The sequence below is a fragment of the Salvelinus namaycush genome, chromosome 36 (assembly GCF_016432855.1).
Source record: "Salvelinus namaycush isolate Seneca chromosome 36, SaNama_1.0, whole genome shotgun sequence".
In the NCBI taxonomy this organism is placed as follows: domain Eukaryota; kingdom Metazoa; phylum Chordata; class Actinopteri; order Salmoniformes; family Salmonidae; genus Salvelinus; species Salvelinus namaycush.
The window spans coordinates 1,628,520-1,649,319 of NC_052342.1; the positions used below are offsets into that span (position 1 = coordinate 1,628,520).

At 43.0% G+C, this 20,800-nt stretch overlaps 1 protein-coding gene across 1 annotated transcript in view; it reads right to left on the reverse strand.

Annotated features, from left to right (window-relative positions):
• Nucleotides 1-20,800, reverse strand: part of LOC120030204 (NACHT and WD repeat domain-containing protein 2-like) — a 67,794-nt gene that overhangs the window by 11,119 nt on the left and 35,875 nt on the right. The window contains exons 3-5 of the mRNA XM_038975556.1: nt 18,730-18,846; nt 3,311-3,514; nt 652-802 (exon numbers count right to left, since the gene is read on the reverse strand). Of these exons, the coding sequence (XP_038831484.1) occupies nt 652-802; nt 3,311-3,514; nt 18,730-18,846 (472 nt within the window). The remainder of the gene's footprint in view (nt 1-651; nt 803-3,310; nt 3,515-18,729; nt 18,847-20,800) is intronic.

Below are 20,800 nucleotides of genomic sequence, written 5' to 3' on the forward strand. Positions count from 1 at the left end.
GAGATGAGTAATGTAGGGTATGTAAACATTATATTAAGTGGCATTGTTTAAAGTGGCTAGTGGTACATTTTTACATAATTTCCATCAATTCCCATTATTAAAGTGGCTGGAGTTGAGTCAGTATGTTGGCAGCGGCCACTAAATGTTAGTGGTGGCTGTTTAACTGTCTGATGGCCTTGAGATAGAAGCTGTTTTTCAGTCTCTCGGTCCCTGCTTTGATGCACCTGTACTGACCTCGCCTTCTGGATGATAGCGGGGTGAACAGGCAGTGGCTTGGGTGGCTTACCATCGGTCATATTAGCCAATGTGAATGTACTGATGGTACATTCACATTGGCTCATGAGGAAAACTGATTGCTACCATAAAATAATCATAATAATTACTTAACTGATTTAACTAAAGCCTGAGAACTACTCCCCCAGTTAAATATTCTCGGCACAATTAATGGACCCAACAAACATATATTGGTTATACAGTATAGCTCAATGAACATTATTATGTGAACAAGACAACACCACAGAACTGAATAACACAAGATACAACACCCTAGTAGAAGAAGAAGAAGAAGGAAAAAAGCTAAAAAGAAAACAGACGAAGAAGAACATTGAATAAACACAGAAGAAGAAGAGAAGACAGGAGTAGCCTACATACCAGAGCAGAGGAATTTCTTGGCTTGAGGGGGCTTCATGGTGCCCTTCTCCTGGAGCTGCAGGACAGACCTACGGAAGATCCTCTTGATCTCCTCAGACACGTTCCTCCACGCCTTGTCGTTCTTCATCTTGGCTGCACTACTCGACTCCATCTGTAGAAGAGAGGGAGAGTACGGGAGTTTTTAATATTGAAATTGGCACACAGTTCCGCTTTTTTGAACATACACTATACAGAAGTATATGGACACATCTTCAAATTAGTGGATTCGGCTATTTCATCCACATTCGTTACTGACAGGTGTATAAAATCGAGCACACAGCCACGCAATCTCTATAGACAAACATTGGCAGTAGAATGGCCTTACTGAAGAGCTCAGTGACTTTCAACGTGGCACTGTAATAAGCTTCCACCTTTCCAACAAGACAGTTCGTAAAATTTCGGCCCTGTTCGAGCTGCCCCGGTCAACTGTAAGTGCTGTTATTGTGAATTGGAAACGTCTAGGAGCAACAAAGGCTCAGCTGCGAAGTGGTAGGCCACACAAGCTCACCGAACAGGATTGCCGTGTACTGAAGCGCGTAGACATCCTCTGTCCTCAGTTGCCACATTCACTACCGAGTTCCAAACTGCCTCTTGAAGCAACGTCATCACCATAACTTTGTTGGGACCTTCATGAAAAGGGTTTCCATGGCCTAGCAGCTGCACACAAGCCTAATATCATCATGTACAATGCCAAGTGTTGGCTGGAGTGGTGTAAAGCTAGCTGACTCTGAAGCAGTGGAAACGCGTTCTCTGGAGTGATGAATCACGCTTCACCATCTGGCAGTCCGACGGACAAATCTGGGTTTGTCAGATGCCAGGAGAACGGCTACTTGCCTGAATGCATAGTTCCAACTGAAAGTTTGGTGGAGGAGGAATCATGGTCTGGGGCTGTTTTTTGTGGTTCGGCTAGACCCCTTAGTTCCAGTGAAGGGAAATCTGAACACTACAGCATACAATGACATTGAAGATGATTCTGTGCTTCCAACTTTGTGGCAAAAGTTTGGGGAAAGCCCTGTCCTGTTTCAGCATGACAATGCCCCCGTGCACAAAGTGAAGTCCATACAGAAAGGATTTGTTGAGATCGGTGTGGAAGAACTTGACTGGCCTGCACAGAGCCCTGACCTCAAATCCATAGAACACCTTTGGGATGAATTGGAAAGAGAGCCAGGCCTAATCGCCCAACATCAGTGCCTGACCTCACTAATGCTCTTGTGGCTGAATAGAAGCAAGTCCCTGCAGCAATGTTCCAACATCTAGTGGAATGCCTTCCCAGAAGAGTCAAGGCTGTTATAGCAGCAAAGGGGGGACCAACTCCATATTAATTCCCATACATTTGGAATGAGATGTTTGACGTGCAGGTGTCCACATACTCCTTGTTATGTAGTATATATAGTAGATTAAAGAATACATAGCTATCTCAATTGGTAAGCTATTGATGTTTGTTTTGGATGGTAGTCTTAACAAAGCCAAAGACCTATAGAAGTTGGCAAAAGGATGACAGTTGAGTTGGTAAATAGTAGAAACTGTTGGAGTTGTTTTGGCCCACGGCAAACCGATGCAATATAGTGCATTATCTCCACAAGCTGAAATGGACCACAGAGACACACTATAGTGGAAATGCAATCTATACCTGCTGATCCTATTGTGTTTGTTTTTGTGTCTAATACCCTAGAGCTACAGTAGACATGCCTGGAGAGAGGAAGTCAATGATATTCATGAGAGAAGATTCCAGGATGCCAACCCTGCTGTTTTTCTAATTTCCAAATTAACCTCCATCCAAGAGGAAGAGCTGCATTGAGTGACAAAAGCGCTAATGTTTAGCTAGCTTTCACAGCATGCTAACCTAGCACACAGTGACACAGGCACTAACATTTAGTCAGACAAAGCAGCTGTAGTTACATGGTGACTGTTACACAGGTATACACAAATGTTTAGCTAGCCACTACAGCATATGTAATATGCTTACCTTATAACTAACTTGCCTAGCACTGTAGTTAAATGGACAAGTGGATATCTGCAGATATGTTTACTGCTAGTCCCAACTCATAGTAATTTTACCAAGCTTTTGAGTCTTTTAAGAAAATAAAGGGTGCATCTTTATAGCTCTCATAAACTTTCCACGAGGCCAACAAATTCTAACGGGGGCAGAAAGTTGAAGTTGAAAAGTTTTGTATAAAAGAAGGGTTGAGAGTTGTTGACAAATGACTTTTACTAGCTAATTTTACTGCTGCTTTAAAAAGCAATTTGTGACTGTGAACCAAGGACATGTGTTCAAGCATAACATTTGGCTTAGACAAAAACACAGCAGAAAAGTTCCCTATTCCAATGTGAATATGATACTGAAGAAAGTTTTGGCTGTCCGTAAGGATGTTTCAGTATCTTGGGTAAGTCTAACTGAGACCTACTCAGTTAGTCTTTGCCATGATCCAAGTGAAACTGGCCACGGCCCACTCAACTACCATTCCAGAACAACTGGGTTAGGCTCTTGGCATAACGTTCTATTGATTTAAGGCCGAAGGGTTCAGGATTCATCTTACTGAGTTTTTGTAGTTCGGGCTTTGGGTTTAAAGTAGTAGGGTTTGGTGTGGCAGGGTTTGTGGTAGAATGGTTCAAATCTTACTGAGTTCTGGAAGTTCTTCAACATCTGGGCTTTGGGTTTGAGGTAGTAGGCTGGTGGCACGGCATTCTCGTCTCGGCAGTACCACTCCTCCAGGATGTGTGTGTCTAGCCCCGCCTCCACCGCCGCATCCAGGATCCTCTCAAACTCTGGAGCTTCCACTTCCCCTGGAACGCGGATACTGCCATACTTCTCCCCCACCAGCCCCTATGAGCAAGGAAAGAACAAGGAATGAGGGTAGGAGGGAAGAAAGATGGAGAGAGGTGGAACAGTCATCATCATCACCACTTGACATTCTATTATCATTGGTTTCAAGGTTCATAGGTACACTCAATCTCGGAGTATCTTTGAGACTATGATTATGATTCTCTGCACAGCCTTTTGCCTTGAAGTGCTTATTGTGTGAAGGCATCCAGGCGAACAGGGAGACAATGACAGTATTTCATTAGTGTGTCTTGTGTGTACCGGTCTGCTCTGTCACCCGAGGCTTAGAGTTCATAATGTTTTATGTTTTATTTTCTTCCTTTTAGAATGTGAATTCACAGTACACGGCTAGACTGAAAGGCAAACAACTGGGCAAAGTAAATGGTCATGGCGAAGTGCTGAGTGTATCAGAAATGTATTGTATTTGCTATTCATTTGTCTGTAGTCTTTGTCAGTGTGTGTATGGAATGGAATAATGGAGTATGGATATGTCTGTTGGTACAGAGTGGAAGACAGCTTGGTGATTAAGAGCATTGGGCCAGTAACCGAAGATTAAAGGTGTACTGTTGTCATGAATAGCATAATCTTCATCATTATCATCTTCAACAGCAACACCGCCATTATCACGATGATCACCACGGTCTCCCTATAATAGTATGGCCAGGGATACAAAATTATATAAAGCCACACTGCTCACACATGCTTGATAGAATAATAATGTTTTATTTAATCTTACTATCTTTGCCTATCACACTGAAAGAATCTGCACTAGCTCATTCTCTTTCTTATCACACAGAACCACACTTCTCAATATGCTTTTGAGCGACGACCAATTCATTACCATTACCATTATTAGGAACAATTACCAGTCGAGGCTTGCTGTGCAGAATCACACGCATGCGAGGAGAATGGGAGCAAAAGCAGAACATCACTGGAAAGCATAGCAAATATCCAGCTGATCCCTACTACAGTACTACGCCTTGAGTAGGAACCACACACTGATACCCGCGGGGTAGAGAGAAGGGATGGAGACGACTGTGAACTCTCTCAAGCAAAAAATGATGTCAGTCTGCCGTCGGCAAAGGCACATCAATTCCAGAACGCGACTTTGCGATCCTGGCATAGTGTAAGATCAGCTCTATCTCTGACAAATGCCCTTTTTGAGGAAAAAAACGAATCGATATCAAATTAGTGTCTTTTCTATGTGTTTTCTATACATGTGACTTATTGTACAATCAAGTCTTTTTGATGAATAAAACTGACCAAGATCCAATTAGTGGCTTGTATTTGGGTTTGTTTCCTGTCTTTTCTTGGGGAAACAAGTTGGAGGTACAGCGAAAGACAAATTAATAGGGTTTGGCTAGCTATTTTTTCTACCCAAACCAATTTCGATTCGGGGCCCGCTGAACAAAATGGAGGCAGTTCCCCTGAAATTGCCTGGCAAGAGATCTGAGGGAGAGAGTTGAGGTATGTCAGCTGTTTCAAGACATGAAAAAAAGTGACAGTCGTACATAGACGCTGACCGAGATCACAACAAGCTCCCTGACATAAAGGGAATGGAACGTTTCAAAAAAACAGCGTGAGATGAGATACATTCTCCTCGTTAGGAACTAATGACAGTTCCAATCGGAACCCTCCATCAGCTGTTTTCTTTAACGGAGCCAGAGTACGGCAGAGCTATTTGTGGGAACTGCAGATCAGTTTGTCATTTGGGGGATGGAGACATCTGGGAAAGAGCTGAACTAAGCTTAGACAGAGTGAGAGAGATGGAAAGAGAGAGATTGAGATAGAAGGAGAGAGAGAGGGAGAGTCATTCTCTGAGCTGCTGACAAAGTCTCTGCCTTGCAGGGACAGCAGGAAAGGACAGGATGGGTGAGTGACTGCAATTGTGTGTCTGTGTCATTGGTGGGTGGGTGGATTGGTGTGTGTGAGAGAGATTAGAGAAAGTTTACACATACAATGTCAGCAAAAACACTACAGCAAATATTACAAATATTACAGTACACAGAAACACTACAATAAAAACTACAGTATACTGCAATCTGCAAAAACACTAAATTAATTACTATAGTATATACTACAGTTATGTTACTACAGTATTTATGCTATGGTTATCTGTAAATACTACAGTACACTACAGTATATACTTTAGTATTTGCTGTAGTGTTTTTGCAGACTTTAGTCCTCAAAAACAATACAGTGAATACTACAGTTAAGTCTGCAAAAACACTACAGTGAATACTACACTAAAGTCTGCACAAACACTACAGTGAATACCATAGTATTTTTTCATGTGGTTTGGCCCTTTATGTACTGTACTGTCCTGTCACACACACTTGCACAGATGCCAGATGCAATCCCCTCTCCCTTTCTCCGACTCCCTCTCTCTTCCCTCGCTGTCTCTCACTTGTACCTACCTCTATGTACATTGGCTTCAGAAAGTATTCACACCCTTGATTTTTTCCACATTTTATTGTGCTACAGCCTGAATTTAAAATTCATTAAATTAAAGAAGAAAACCTTTCACCGGCCTTCACAAAATACTCCATAATGTCAAAATTAGTATAATATATATTTTTTAACACATTATTTAAAAATGAAAAGCTGAAATGTCTTGAGTCAATAAGTATTCAACCCCTTTGTTGTGGCAAGCCTAAATAACTTAAGGAGTAAAAATGTGCTTTACAAGTGACATAGTAAGTTGCATGGACTCACTCTGAGTACAATACTAGTGTTTAACATGATTTTTCAACGACTAAGACCAAAGGTGTTTTTCCATTGCCTCACAAGGGCAACTATTGGTAAAAAAAAAACAGACATTGAATATCCATTTGAGCATGGTGAAGTTATTTATTACACTTTGGATGGTGTATCAATACTCCCAGTCACTACAAAGATAAAGGCGTCCTTCCTAACTCAGTTGCCAGAGAGGAAGGAAACCAATCAGGGATTTCACCATGAGGCCAATGGTAACTTTAAATAGTTACAGAGTTTCATGGCTGTGATAGGATAAAACTGAAGATGGATCAACAACATTGTAGTTACTCCACAATACTAACCTAATTGACAGAGTGAAAAGAAGGAAGCCTGTACAGAATAAAACATATTCTAAAACATTAATCTTGTTTGCAACAAGGCACTAAACTAATACTGCAAAAATGTGGCAAAGAAATTCACTTTTTGTCCTGAATACTAAATGTTATGTTTGGGGAAAATCCAAAACAACACATTACTGAGTACCACTCTCCACATTTTCAAGCATAGTGGTGGTTGCATCATGTTATGGGTATATTTGTAAACGTTAAGGACTGGGGAGTTTTTCAGGATAAAAATAGAAATGGAATGGAGCTAATCACAGGCAAAATCCTAGAGGAAAACCAGACAATGGGAGATCAATTCATCTTTCAACAGGACAATAACCTTAAACACAAGGCCAAATCTACACTGGAGTTGCTTATCAAGAAGACAGCAAATGTTCCAGAGTGGCCGAGTTACAGTTTTGACTTAAATCTACTTGAAAATCTATGGCAAGACCTGAAGATGGTTGTCAAGCAATGATCAACAACAATTTTGACAGAGCTTGAAGATTTTTGGACATACCCAGAAAGACTCACAGCTGTAATTGCTGCCAAAGGTGCTTTTACAAAGTATTGACTCAGGGGTGTGAATACGTACTGTATGTACATGAGCTATTTCTGTATTTAATTTTCAATAAATGTGCAAATATTTCTAAAAGCATGCTTTTTACTTTATCATTATGGGGTATGGTGTGTAGATGAGAAAAAAGATGAGAAAAAATATATATTTAATCTATGTACAATTCAGCGTGTAACACAACAAAATGTGGAATAATTCCAGGGGTATGAATACTTTCTGAAGGCACTGTATGTTCTCCCTTACTCTCTCCTACAGCCTTCCCTCTCTTCCCCTCTTTCTCACTCATCCCTCTTTCTCCATCTTCTTCCTAGGGGTGGCAGGTAGCCTAGTGGTTAGTGCGTTGGGCCAGTAACTGAAAGGTTGCTAGATCCCCGAGCTGAAAGGTAAACATCTGTCATTCTGCCCCTGAACAAGGCAGTTAACCCACTGTTCCTAGGCCGTCATTGTAAATAAGAATTTGTTCTTAACTGACTTTTAAATATAGGTTCAATAAAAAATGACAAATAAAAGCTCTCCCTCCTGCTGTCCCTGGCCACAGTTTCTCTGGATAACTTTATCACCCAGCCTGCCTGCCTTATCATGAGAGCATTACGTGTTTGGAACCTCAACAGCTACTGTAGAGTAAGGCATCAAGGTGGACAGACTGAAGCTTTTGATGTTTTTATGGAGGGAAGGAGGGTTGGAGGGAGGGAGGGAGGGGGGGAGAAGGGAGCAAGAAGGCGGCCCAAAGGTTTGGGAAGGAGAGCTTTGTCTCCTTGCACTCAACAGCCAGCTTAATTGTGTAAAGTGACATAGAATGGGATAAAAAAAAGTGATTTTTAGCTACACTGTTCTTCCCTCAAATGCTTGGGAAGGTTTCACTCCAGTCTATATGTACTCTGGCATTCGAGGTGTGGAATACAGACTGAATAAGATGGACTGTTATAGGAGACACCATAAATTAAATCAACAAATCAATGAATAAATCTGGCTATAAAATCGCTCTCTATCAAACTTTTCCATTGTGCTGCACATTACGTTGTGAGGGGAAAGGAACAAATACATTGGTGCGATTGGGATACAGGAGATCAAATGTATACATGGGACATCTGAATCAAGATGTCATGGAACTAGAATAATCTATCAGAAGAATCACAATAAAGTGCTACTTCATAGAGATTGGTACAACATCTATATAACGTTGAGCGTTTGATGACAACCACTTTGATGCCATTCTTCATATTAGCATTAGTCATCTTCACTAGTCACTGGTTTCAACAGCAGGCGTTGGGAAATCCCCTTCTGAAAATGCCGTCTTATCGCCATGGTGACTGGGATCTGTGATTATATCTGATCATGGGGTTTTCCTATTTACCGTCTTTTTGTGTTAAAATGGCTTCCTCATGCCCTCGACCTGGGAAACAACTTTCTCAGAATGCAAGTCTACAAACAGGCATATCAACTTAACACTATATCATGTAGACTGAATGGGAGGCTGTGTTTACAGTGTTACTGCATTTCACGTATAAAAGTAGCAAAACAGGAACAACAACTGTACTTTGTGAATGGATATGTTGTATGTCCTTGTGCCGTTCTGAAAGAATCATCATTTTACATATGGGAAATCTAGAAAAACAAGTCATGCCTCAATGTCATGCTTAATCTCTGGTCAATGACACCATCCCCATGCCAACCAACCCCTGCAATTTCCATGGACACCTACTTTATTGCGCCGACAGCTCGACAGGTTTGAAAAATCCCAGACAGGTGTGCTTCTGTGTGGGTGTGTGTATGTATTTGTGTGTGTGTGTGTTTAGTGGCCGTGTAGTGCCACCTGTCTTATCTGTGAGGATGTCATAACCATAACAGATAACACAGCACCCATCATACACTGTGTAAACAGTATGGATCATTGACAGAGACATCATTTTATGGTCTATGACTATTACACCCCTCTAGAGTAAATATTACATTGTAAAGGAATGCTATCTAACAGTAAAGTGCCAATAAAACCCTAGTGTTTGTAGACAGTAACATTATGATATTGTGTATACTGACAGAAAGATCATGGGAAAAGGAGGAAGGCAATGAGGATTTCAAAGCTTCTCTGATCCAAACCCATCCACTGTGGACAGACACAGGAGGCAATGCTGAATCCATCCATCCAGCGGAGGAGTCTCTCTCTCTCTCTCTCTCTCTCTCTCTCTCTCTCTCTCTCTCTCTCTCTCTCTCTCTCTCTCTCTCTCTCTCTCTCTCTCTCTCTCTCTCTCTCTCTCTCTCTCTCTCTCTCTCTCTCTCTCTCTCTCTCTCTCTCTCTCTCTCTCTCTCTCGGGAGTGTTTGGTGCATGCTGGGAATTGTGCGAGTGTTGTGTAGAGTTAGATATCTTGTTTTTTCTTTTATGTTTCCTGTGGTAGAATTAAGTATATTGTTTTTCGTGTCGAAATTACCCTGGTTTTGGCGGGGATGGCGACCCACATGGGGACGCCATCCCTGTCACTTCGGCACGGCTTTAGGTGTGTTACTGAAGCCACTGTCACCGTGGAGGAGTTTCTGGTCGCCGTAGGAGAGAAGGTAGGATATGAGAATGTTGCTTATGAGTCACGGATGAATAATGCGGTGGTGGTTTTTCTTAAAGAAGAGCGCCTTGTTAATCGTATGGTTGAGCAAGGCGTACTTCTTAAAGGAATGTTTATTCAAGTTACGCTGCTTTTTTCTCCATCAACAAGGGTAACGATTTCGAATGTACCACCGTTTATTCCCAATGAGCTATTGGAGCGCGAGTTATTGCGGTTTGGGAAGTTCGCAAGTTCAATTAGATTGTCCTGTTGGGTTGCAAACACCCGGCTTTGAAGCAGGTTATGTCGTTTCGGCGACAGATGTTTATGTTTTTGGACTCACCGGAGCAGACTTTGGAGTTATCGTTTAAAGTCAAGTATGACAACAGACTGTGTATGGCTTATGCTAGGACGGGTAGTCAACGGTGTTTTTGAGTGTGGTGATGTTGGCCATAAGCGACATGCTTGCCTGAAAAGGGAGAAGGCAGAGGGAGGGGCGCAGGTGGTCCTCGTAACGCCTGGGCTCACTGATGTAGGGAGAGGTGGCCGACAGCGGTAGAGCAGCCACAAGCACCTGTTGCTGAGCAACAAGTAGTCCGTGTTGAGGGCACGGAGTTGCAACTTGTACCAGAGGGAAATGTTATGCAGCAAAAAAATATTGTTGTAGAAGGTAAGGATGGATCTGAAGAGCCATTTCCTCAGACTGGTGAGGTGGTGCCCAGTACGAGTGCTGGGGTACAGGAGGGGGTTCATGTGGAGCTAATCTTCCAGGTAGTGGAGGAGATGCCCACTATGAGTAATGGGGTACAGGAGGGGGTTCAGGTGGGGCTAGTCTCCCAGGTAGTGGAGGAGATGCCTGGTACGAGTGATGGGGTGCAAGTGGGGAGTGTTGAGAGGGATGTGGTAGAAGGGAGTCAGGGGTCTGTTGCCTCAGTTGAGGAGGATCAGGAGAAGGATATGGATATCTCTATTGATAAGATAGCACCTGGTGACAACTCAATTTACAATCTAGAGGAGGTAAATGGGTTCCTGGATCAGACTTTTGGGAAATCTGTTAAAATGGCAGATTTTTTTGATGTTGATAAGTTAGTGAGGTCACCTGCGATGTTACAGAAGACGGTGGGGTTGGACCAGTTGAGTGAGAATAAGCGTTTTCGCGTGAGGAAATATGTTAATGCTGTCACAGCATCAAAAGGTAGCGGGAAACGTGGTCAGGTTAAGAGATCATTTAAATACTGAAGAGGATCATGCATCATAGGGTGTATTTTTTCTCTTTGGTTTCTCTGTGGTTTCTTCTGCTTTTCCTTTCTCTTTTCTATATGGAGGTACTGAGGGTAGGTTCTCCCAATATTAATGGAGGAAGGGACAGGAATAAGAGGGCTTGGGTATTAGAAGTAATAAAACAGAAAATGCTTAATATAGTTTTTCTACAGGAGACACAGTGATGAGGAAAATGAGGTTGACTGGCGTATGTGGTGGGAGGGGCAGCATAATCTCAGCCATGGTACTAATTTCAGTGCTGGGGTGGCAATTTTGTTTTCCTCAGGCTTAGGGGTGACTGTGGTATCTAGAACAGAGATTGTCAAGGGACGGGTTTTATTGGTCAAGGTGGATGTTATGGGTTTTTTATTAGTTTTTAAAAAAAATGTTATTGCTCCTAATGAGGGTACAGAGCATATTGCTGTATTTGATAAAATAAAGGAAACCTTAAGACACTGTGACCAAGAGGGGTGTATGGTTTAAGGGGGGGACTGGAATTTTACAGTAGATTTTACTGTTGACCGCACTGCTGAAGAACCTCATCTGCGGTCAGCCACTTGCCTGTCTGGTCTATTAACTGAGTTTGAGCATTCTGATGTGTGGAGAGTAAGGAATGCAAAAGTTAGGCAGTACACATGGCTAAAAGTTAATGAAGGTCGTGTCAGTGCAGCAAGGTTAGACAGGTTATGTGTATCTTAGCTCTACTGTAGTAGGGTTGGAAGGTGTGATATTATTCCTGTGGGTTTCTCTGAACACCATATTGTTACTGTTGATATTCACTTGTCCTGTCCACGAAGGTCATCACCTTACTGGTATTTTAATGTTAAGTTGTTACATGATGTCACGTTTTGGGAGGGTGTAGTGGAGAAAGTGTGTGCCAGACTGTCAAGGTGGAAATGGGTGCTACCCCAGCTGTCTTATAGGGGAAGGGTACTGGTAGCTAATAATCTTGCTGCCTCTACCCTGTGGCACAGACTAATGATTTTACAGACACCGGGGGTCTGATACAAGCGCTTCAGAGGACCCTTGTCAATTTCTTCTGGTCTGGACAACACTGGATTAAAGCTGCAGCCCTGTACCTGCCACTGCACGAGGGTGGGCAAGGCCTCTCTCTCTCACTCTCACTCTCTCTCTGCTGGGAGTTTTTGTTGTGGAGGGCTCTGCCCTAACTAACTTTCTTGATTATTTTCTTGGTCTTTGCTTTCAATTTTATTTTCTATGGTGGAGGGTTAATGAAAATATTTGTTTTAGAGGTATCCACAGTTTTTTCAAAGTTAGGGTGGAAGAGGACAGAGTAAGTTTCCTAGGGTTTGGATGGTGTGGTGTGCGCGATGGCTTCTCAGCCTAGCGCGGAGGAGACGCTGTCGATACGGCATGGATTCAGGTGTGTTCCTGAGAATGGAGTTAAGGTGGAGGAGGTTCTGCTCGCGGTCAGTGAACAGGTAGGAGCTGAATTTATACATTCTGCTTCTAGAATGAACAAAGCTGTGGTTGTGTTCATGAAAAGAGCAAATTTGGTTGGTAGGCTAATTGCTAGTGGAATATTTGAAAGATGTGTGTTGGTGCCAATTTCACCTCTCTCTACCACTTCGACAAGAGTGGTAGTTGCAAATTTGCCTCTGTTTATTACGGATGATCAAATCAGGAAGGAGCTGAGTTGTTTTGGTAAGTTTGCTAGCGGTTTTCGTGTACTGTCGGCAGGTTTTCAGGCAGATGCCGTTAAGCACGTTGTTTCATTCCAGAGGCAAGTGTTTATGTTTCTGAATAACAATGAGCAAGAGCTAAATATGCATTTTAAAGTGAGGCATGGGGAGGGGCTCTATGCAGGGTTTGCCAGCACAGATAGTCTACGGTGTTTTGAGTGTGGGGATTTGGGGCATAAGAGCTTTGCGTGCCCACATAAAGGCCATAGACAAGGTGAGGGTACAAGCGCCAGTGGGGGAAATCGAGGTCAACGTGCAGGGGTTAATGAGATGCAGACAGCAGAGGCTGGGCCTAGTCATGCCAGGGATGGTGGTGTAGAAGAGGCTAGGCCTAGTCATGCCAGGGATGGTGGTGTAGATGATAATGGGCCTAGTCATGCTATGGAGGGTGGTGTAGATGAGGCTGGGTCTAATCAGGTTATACTAGTGGATGAGGAGAGTATAGTGGGGAAGTGTAAGAGAATGGGAGGGGGTGTCAAGCGGAAAAGGAAAAAGGTTGTGGTCAAAGGCACCATGGAAACTTTGCCTGTTGCTGTGGGGGATGCCCTGACCAGAGAGGAGGGGCAGGTGGTCAGGATGGGAGATAGAGATGAGGAGGAAAGTGAGTGTGAGGAAGAGGATGAGGAGTTATTTTTTTCAGACTCCTCTTCAATGGTCCCAGAGCTGACAGCCAGTCAAGCAGAGGGGTCAAAGTACACGTTGAGAGAACTGACAAGGTTCCTGTATGAGACCAAGGGGAAAAAGTTAATCTTGAGGCTTTTTTTTCCTGATCCGAGAAAGTTTGTAAAATCAGTACAACATGCTATGAAAAATGAGGGGCATTGTGTCCTCTCACCCAGGAAATGATTTAGGTTGAGGAAGTGGGTCACAACAGTGAGTAAAGGTTTACCTTCAGACACTGTTTAGATGTATATTTTCTTTCTGACACTGGGTTTTTTTGAGCTTTGCTATTGGTCTCTTTCTTTGCTGGCTTTTCTTCCACTTCTTTATGGAGACTCTTCGGGTAGGCTCGCTCAATATAAATGGCGCCAGAGATGCGGGAAAGAGGAGTGTGTTGGGTGAATATGTAAAACTAAAAAAAGTACAGGTGTTGTTTCTGCAGGAGACGCATAGTGATGTGGTGAATGAAGTCGATTGGGGGCTCTGGTGGAAAGGGGCAAGTGTGTTGAGCCATGGGACAAATTTTAGTGCAGGGGTGGCAGTCCTTTTTGCACCGGGTCTGTCTGTAAGAATTTTTCTCCTCAAAGGAGGTGTGTAGGGGTAAAGCAGAAATTAACAACATGGGTTTTGTCTTTATAAATGTGTATGCGCCTAATACAGGGAGAGGGGGGGGGTTCTATTTGGGAGTCTTGAGGAGGACTGGAAGAGAGGAGAGGAGACACTGGTGGTCGGAGGGGACTGGAAATGTACAATGGATTTTACAAAAGACAGAAATGGGGAAGAGCCTCATTCAGTGTCAGTGGGAGTGTTAACTTCTTATGGCTGAAGGGGCAGTATTGAGTAGCTTGGATGAAAGGTGCACAGAGGTGCCCATATTAAACGGCCTGCTCCTCATTCCCAGTTGCTAATATATGCATATTATTCATATTGGATAGAAAACACTCTGAAGTTTCTAAAACTGTTTGAATTATGTTTGTGAGTATAACAAAACTCACATGGCAGGCAAAAACCTGAGAAGTTCCACTTCCTGTTTGTATTTTCTCTGGGGGTGCCAATTTTCAACCAAGCTCTCATTGAAATCACAGAGAGATATTGATGAGTTCTGTTATAGTGAGCTCTGGCAGGAGGTGATCACGCATTGAACACGCGGGTTCACGTGATAGGCAGCTCTGTTCCTTCGGTCAACTGAAGTCGATGAAATTCTCCGGTTGGAACGTTATTCAAGATGTATGTTAACAACATTCTAAAGATTGATTCAGTACATCGTTTGACATGTTTCTACTGACTGTAACGGAACTTTTGGACATTTCGTCACGTTATAGTGGACGGCAGTGGACGCGCTTTGGGTTGGCGTTTGGTAAACATGTCCAAAGTAGCTAATTTGACATAAATAACGGACATTAACGAACAAATCAAGCATTTATTGTGGACCTGGGATTCCTAGGACTGCATTCTGATGAATTCATCAAAGGTAAGGAAACATTTATCATGTATTTTCTGGTTTCTGTTGAGTCCAACATGGCGGCTAATTTGGCTATTGTTCTGAGCTCCGTCTCAGAATATTGCATGGTTTATTTTTCCGTAAAGTTTTTTTGAAATCTGACACAGCGGTTGCATTAAGGAGAGGTATATCTATAATTCCATGTGTATAACTTGTATTATCATCTATATTTATGATGAGTATTTCTGTTGAAACGATGCTCCCGGAGAGAGACCTCCGGGGCTGTGCTGGTTAACAGGGACACTGGGGGACACCGCAGCGCAGCCTGGGAGGGAGGCAGTGGGAAAGACTGGGGAAGGAGGTGGGGTGTGGATCTGTGAGTCATGGAGCTGGGAGACAGTGGAGGGTTAGATGTGTCTGTTCTGGTTTTCCTTTTGTGGCGGGATTTGGACGCCTAAATTTGTGTGAGTGAGAAAGAAAGTGTGTTTGTGTGTGTGTGTGTGTGTGTGTCAGTGTGTTTGTGTATCAGGTAGAGCGTGTGTGTATAGAGTTCTGTATTAGCGTGAGCTCCTGCATTATAACATGTGTTCTTACTGTATCCCAAAATACAGTCACCACTACATATTCTATTCTCGCACTCCACTCATCTAGCAGTTTTTAGGTCATCAGCTTTTCACTTGTCTGACTCAAAGTAAACATGAGGAGAATCCACCCAAAACCCTTCATTCTCGGTCGACAAACACAAACCAGAACTGGCAACTGCCTCTCTGACTACACGTCTGCCACTGATCAAAGAAAGTGTATCATTCAGTCACTTACGAGGATGGAAAATATGTCTCTCGGCAACATTATCACAATAACCAAGGGACAACATCTGTCAAGCTTTCATATCTATAAATGTATCTCTCCCTCTATGTGAAAGTAGAAGCTTGGGCAAGGCTGGGTCCTTAGAGTAGACACACTGATCTAAATTGGTATTCCCACTCGGCGATGATAAACCGTTAACTGAGAGAGGGTTCTAATACATCCTAAAAAATTCAACTGCAGAGAGACAGATTGCATGGAGGTGCATGCTTGTGTGTGTGTGTGTGTGTGTGTGTGTGTGTGTGTACACACTGCTGGTGTGTGTGTGAGTGCTTTATGTGTACACAGTGCTTCTTCAAGCTAAGGAGTTAGGCCTCTCAACACAGTTATTGAGCCACCCGAGAAAAACCAGAGCTAAGAAATAACTGTAATTTTTACTAAAAGTCGGGTGATTGCAATAGCACATCCACAGGGCAAGCTGTCAAAAGTGTGTGTGTGTGCGCTGTGTGTCTATTCTATCCTATAATAAAGGCCTCCTCTCCAGCACATACAGAGCCTCCTCTCCAGCACATACAGAGAGGCCTCTCTATATTCCCTTCCACCCATACACTCCTTATCTTATGACTGGGCTTCCGAGGGATGCTATGTGTGTGTCTGACCTTGTGCGCATGCACGTGTGTGTGTTTCCGTTTGTGCATACTCTCCACTGTGTGTATTCATGAGTGTGTGTGTCTGTTATTGGCCAGGTTCAACCAGGGATAAAGTGGTTAAACAGATCCTCCTGGGTTGATATTAATGCATGCAGAGAGCCACACAAGACTTTTCATTTCTGAAGAAGAGACTCATCTCTGGGAAAAGCATCATCTCAACCCCCTTACCTTGGTGGTTATTACAATTTGAGAGGGGGCAGAGGGAAAAATATCAAACAGAGAGAGGGAGGGGAAGATGGAAGAAAGCAGAGATGAAGTGATAGAGAGATGTAGAGAGGGGCAAGGAGAGGGAGAGAGAGAAATAGAGAGAACAGAAAGAGAGAGAGATAGATGAGGGAAAGGGGAAAAGGACAGAGACAGAGTGGTTGTAGGGGCAGAGAGATGAAGATATAAGATATGTAAATTAAAAGAGATGGGGTAAAAATGTAGACAGAAAGAGCCACTGGGACAAGGCCCCTATCCACTATCCTACCACCTCTCTCTGTTCTCTGACCATAATTACAATCTCATCCCTTCCATCAAAATTACTTACTCACATTTACTTTTGAAGTCTGAAGTTTACATACACTTAGATTGGATTCATTAAAACTCGTTTTTCAACCACTCCACAAATTTCTTGTAACAAACTATAGTTTTGGCAAGTCGATTAGGACATCTACTTTGTGCATGACACAAGTCATTTTTCTAACAATTGTTTACAGACAGAGTATTTCATGTGTAACTCACTGTATCACAATTCCAGTGGGTCAGAAGTTTACATACACTAAGTTGACTGTGCCTTTAAACAGCTCGGAAAATTCCAAAAAAGGATGTCATGGCTTTAGAAGCTTCTGATAGGCTAATTGACATCATTTGAGTCAATTGGAGGTGTACCTGTGGATGTATTTCAAAGCCTACCTTCAAACTCAGTGCCTCTTTGCTTGACATAATAGGGAAATCAAAAGAAATCAGCTAAGACCTCATAAAAAAAATTGTAGACCTCCACAAGTCTGGTTCATCCTTGGGAGCAATTTCCAAACGCCTGAAGGTACCACGTTCATCTGTACAAACAATAGTGCGCAAGTATAAACACCATGGGACCACACAGCCGTCATATCGCTCAGGAAGGAGACGTGTTCTGTCTCCTAGAGATGAACGTACTTTGGTGCAAAAAGAGCAAATCAATCCCAGAACAACAGCAAAAGACCTTCTGAAGATGCTGGAGGAAACAGGTACAAAAGTATCCATATCCACAGTAAAACGAGTCCTATATCGACATAACCTGAAAGGCCGCTCAGCAAGGAAGAAGCCACTGCTCCAAAACCGCCATAAAAAAGCCAGACTACGGTTTGCAACTGCACATGGGGACAAAGATCGTACTTTTTGGAGAAATGTCCTCTGGTCTGATGAAACAAAAATAGAACTGTTTGCCCATAATGACCATCGTTATGTTTGAAGGAAAAAGGGGGAGGCTTGCAAGCCGAAGAACACCATTCCAACCATGAAGTACGGGGTGGCAGCATCATGTTGTGGGTTTGCTTTGCTGCAGGAGGGACTGGTGCACTTCACAAAATAGATGGCATCATGAGGAGAATTATGTGGAAAATAATGGTGATATATTGAAGCAACACCCCAAGACATCAGTCGGGAAGTTAAAGCTTGGTCGCAAATGGGTCTTCCAAATGGACAATGACCCCAAGCATACTTCCAAAGTTGTGACAAAATGGCTTAAGGACAACAAAGTCAAGGTATTGGAGTTGGCATCACAAAGCCCTGACCTCAATCCTATAGAAAATTTGTGGGCAGAACTTAAAAAGTGTGTGCAAGCGAGGAGGCCTACAAACCTGACTCAGTTACACCAGCTCTGTCAGGAGGAATGGGCCAAATTTCACCCAACATATTGTGGGAAGCTTGTGGAAGGCTACCTGAAACGATTGACTCAAGTTAAACAATTTAAAGGCAATGCTACGAAATACTAATTGAGTGTATGTAAACTTCTGACCCACTAGGAATGTGATGAAAGAAATAAAAGCTGAAATAAATCATTCTCTTTACTATTATTCTGACATCTCACATTCTTAAAATAAAGTGGTGATCCTAACTGACCTAAGACAGGGAATGTTTACTAGGATAAAATGTCAGGATTTGTGAAAAACCGAGTTTATGTATTTGGCTAAGGTTTATGTAAACTTCCGACTTCAACTGTATATATTCTTGAGTTAATTCGGGAGATGGTAACTCGTTAAACAACTTCTTCCGTGGTGCCCCACATTCCTAATGAGTTAATTGTTACATGATTAATTTAATATAGTTACAATTAAACATAGTAGGTAATTATTCAATAAATAACAGTCATCACATTAATGTCACGTCACGACAACAGTAAAATTAAATTCTCAGCTGGGTTTAATGGACAGGGCTGTTATCTGAAGGCTTATAAAGACTTATTAACATGCTTATTATACCCACAACAAAACATGGACCTGCGGAGGTCTGGAGGCACTCCTCTAGTAGCTTCATCCTCAGACGCTGCAGGTCTGGACTGTCCCACTCCTCTGGGTCCACCCCCCAGTACAGGTCTACCACCTGCAGAGGAGAGATTGTAATACATGACATAAATAATCTGTATATTACATATACAGTATGAATTCAGTGTCCCGTTCACAAGGTACTTGGACTTAGATCCTAGATAGTTCTCTTTGGCAAGTACCAGTAATCATTTGGACCAGGGGTTTGCAGTGTTTTCACCACAGTTATAGTGTAGATCCGGTTCACATAGACATACAGCTCACAATCCGATTCAGACACTCATATTGCACATGAACAGGCCAATAGAAGAAAAGTGAAAAGAATAGCTAGGTGTTTCCACTCCATCGTGAACATTGAGTGCAAAGGTTGCCAATCTCCTATGTTGACGTGAGACATAGAGAACAGTAGAGTTAGAGCACAGAAAAAGCAGGAGGTTCACCACTCGAAACCTGACAGAGATCTTTTTGCCACTATTTGTATCACACCAGAGGATTAGTAAATGACCCATGAACTGATTAGGGCCTCTGACACACACATACATACGCACATACACATGCACACACACAAACAGAACAGCGCCCAATTGGCTCTCAAATACTCTCCCCATGCCTGAGATTCCACTCTGTCACCCAGGAGGACATGCGGAATGGAAAGCTGACAGAAGGCATCTGAAACACACTAGGGTGTGTGTGCTTAAGGGTGTGTGTACGTCTCTGTGTGTGTGTGCTCTGCCAGGGGCAATCTCCCAAGACACATTTGTCAAAATCAGTGTCGCCGGCGCGGAGAACTCTGAGTGCAAACACGCAACGGGGGAAATCTCCTCTGGATGGAGAGAATGAGGGAGGACCACATAAACGATTGTGGCCAAGCTGCAGCACTTACATGCTGACCAAACCGGACACGCGCGTGTGCCTGCGTGCGCATGTAGATTTTGTACCCCCTCAACAGACACGATCAGGACACGCAGGTTGAAATATCAAAACAAACTCTGAATAAATTATATTAATTTGGGGACAGGTCGAAAAGATAGCTAGCTTGCTGTTGCTAGCTAATTTGTCCTGGGATTTAAACATTGGGTTGTTATTTTACCTGAAATGCACAAGGTCCTCTACTCTGACAATTAATCCACAGATAAAACGGTAAACCTAATTCCTTTCTCGTCATCTCTCCTCCTTCCTCAGGCTTCTTTTTTACTTCTTTGGACTTTATATGGTGGTTTGCAACCAACTTTACGGTGCATTACTACAACCGACTGGAGTGTGGATGTCAGTTCATCTTTCAATCCCCCATGTGGGTGTATGCTCCTAAACACCAATGAGGAGATGGCACGTGGGTAAATGCTCTTAAAAACCAATGAGTAGATGGGAGAGGCCGGACTCTGCAGCGCGTTGAGCATCACAAATAGAACCTATTTCTATTTTAGCGCCTGGCTACACAGACACTCGCTGAGGTGAGCGAGTAGTGTGGGTGCAATGTTTGAATAACATGTATGTGTGGTCAGCATGTTAGAAGCAGGACAAACCCAGCCTCTGAGAGCCTGCTGGACTTTCTGGGTTCCCTCTGTTGGCCTACATTTCCCCTGGTACCGCTTTTGGCCCTGGGTTTCCTCTGTTGGTTTAAATTTCCCATGGTGCCATCTTTTGACCCTGTGTTCTGTCTGTTGGCCTACATTTCCCATGATTCCCTCATTTGACACCGGGTTCCTTCTTGTTGGCCTTAATTTCCCAGGGTTCCCTCTGTTGGCCTGCATTCATAGGGCAGTATGGGCACACCATGTACTTTGCAATTAACAATGAGTAAGAGGTATGCGGGATGTTCGCTCGTGATGAATCAAATCAAATGTATTGGTCAGATACACGTGTTTAGCAGATGTTATTGCGGGTGTAGCGAAATGCTTGTGCTTCTAGCTCCGACAGTGCAGTAATATCTAACAAGTAATATCTAAAATTTTCACAACATATACCCAAAATACACGTAAATCTAAGTAAGGAATGGATTAGGAATACTGCAT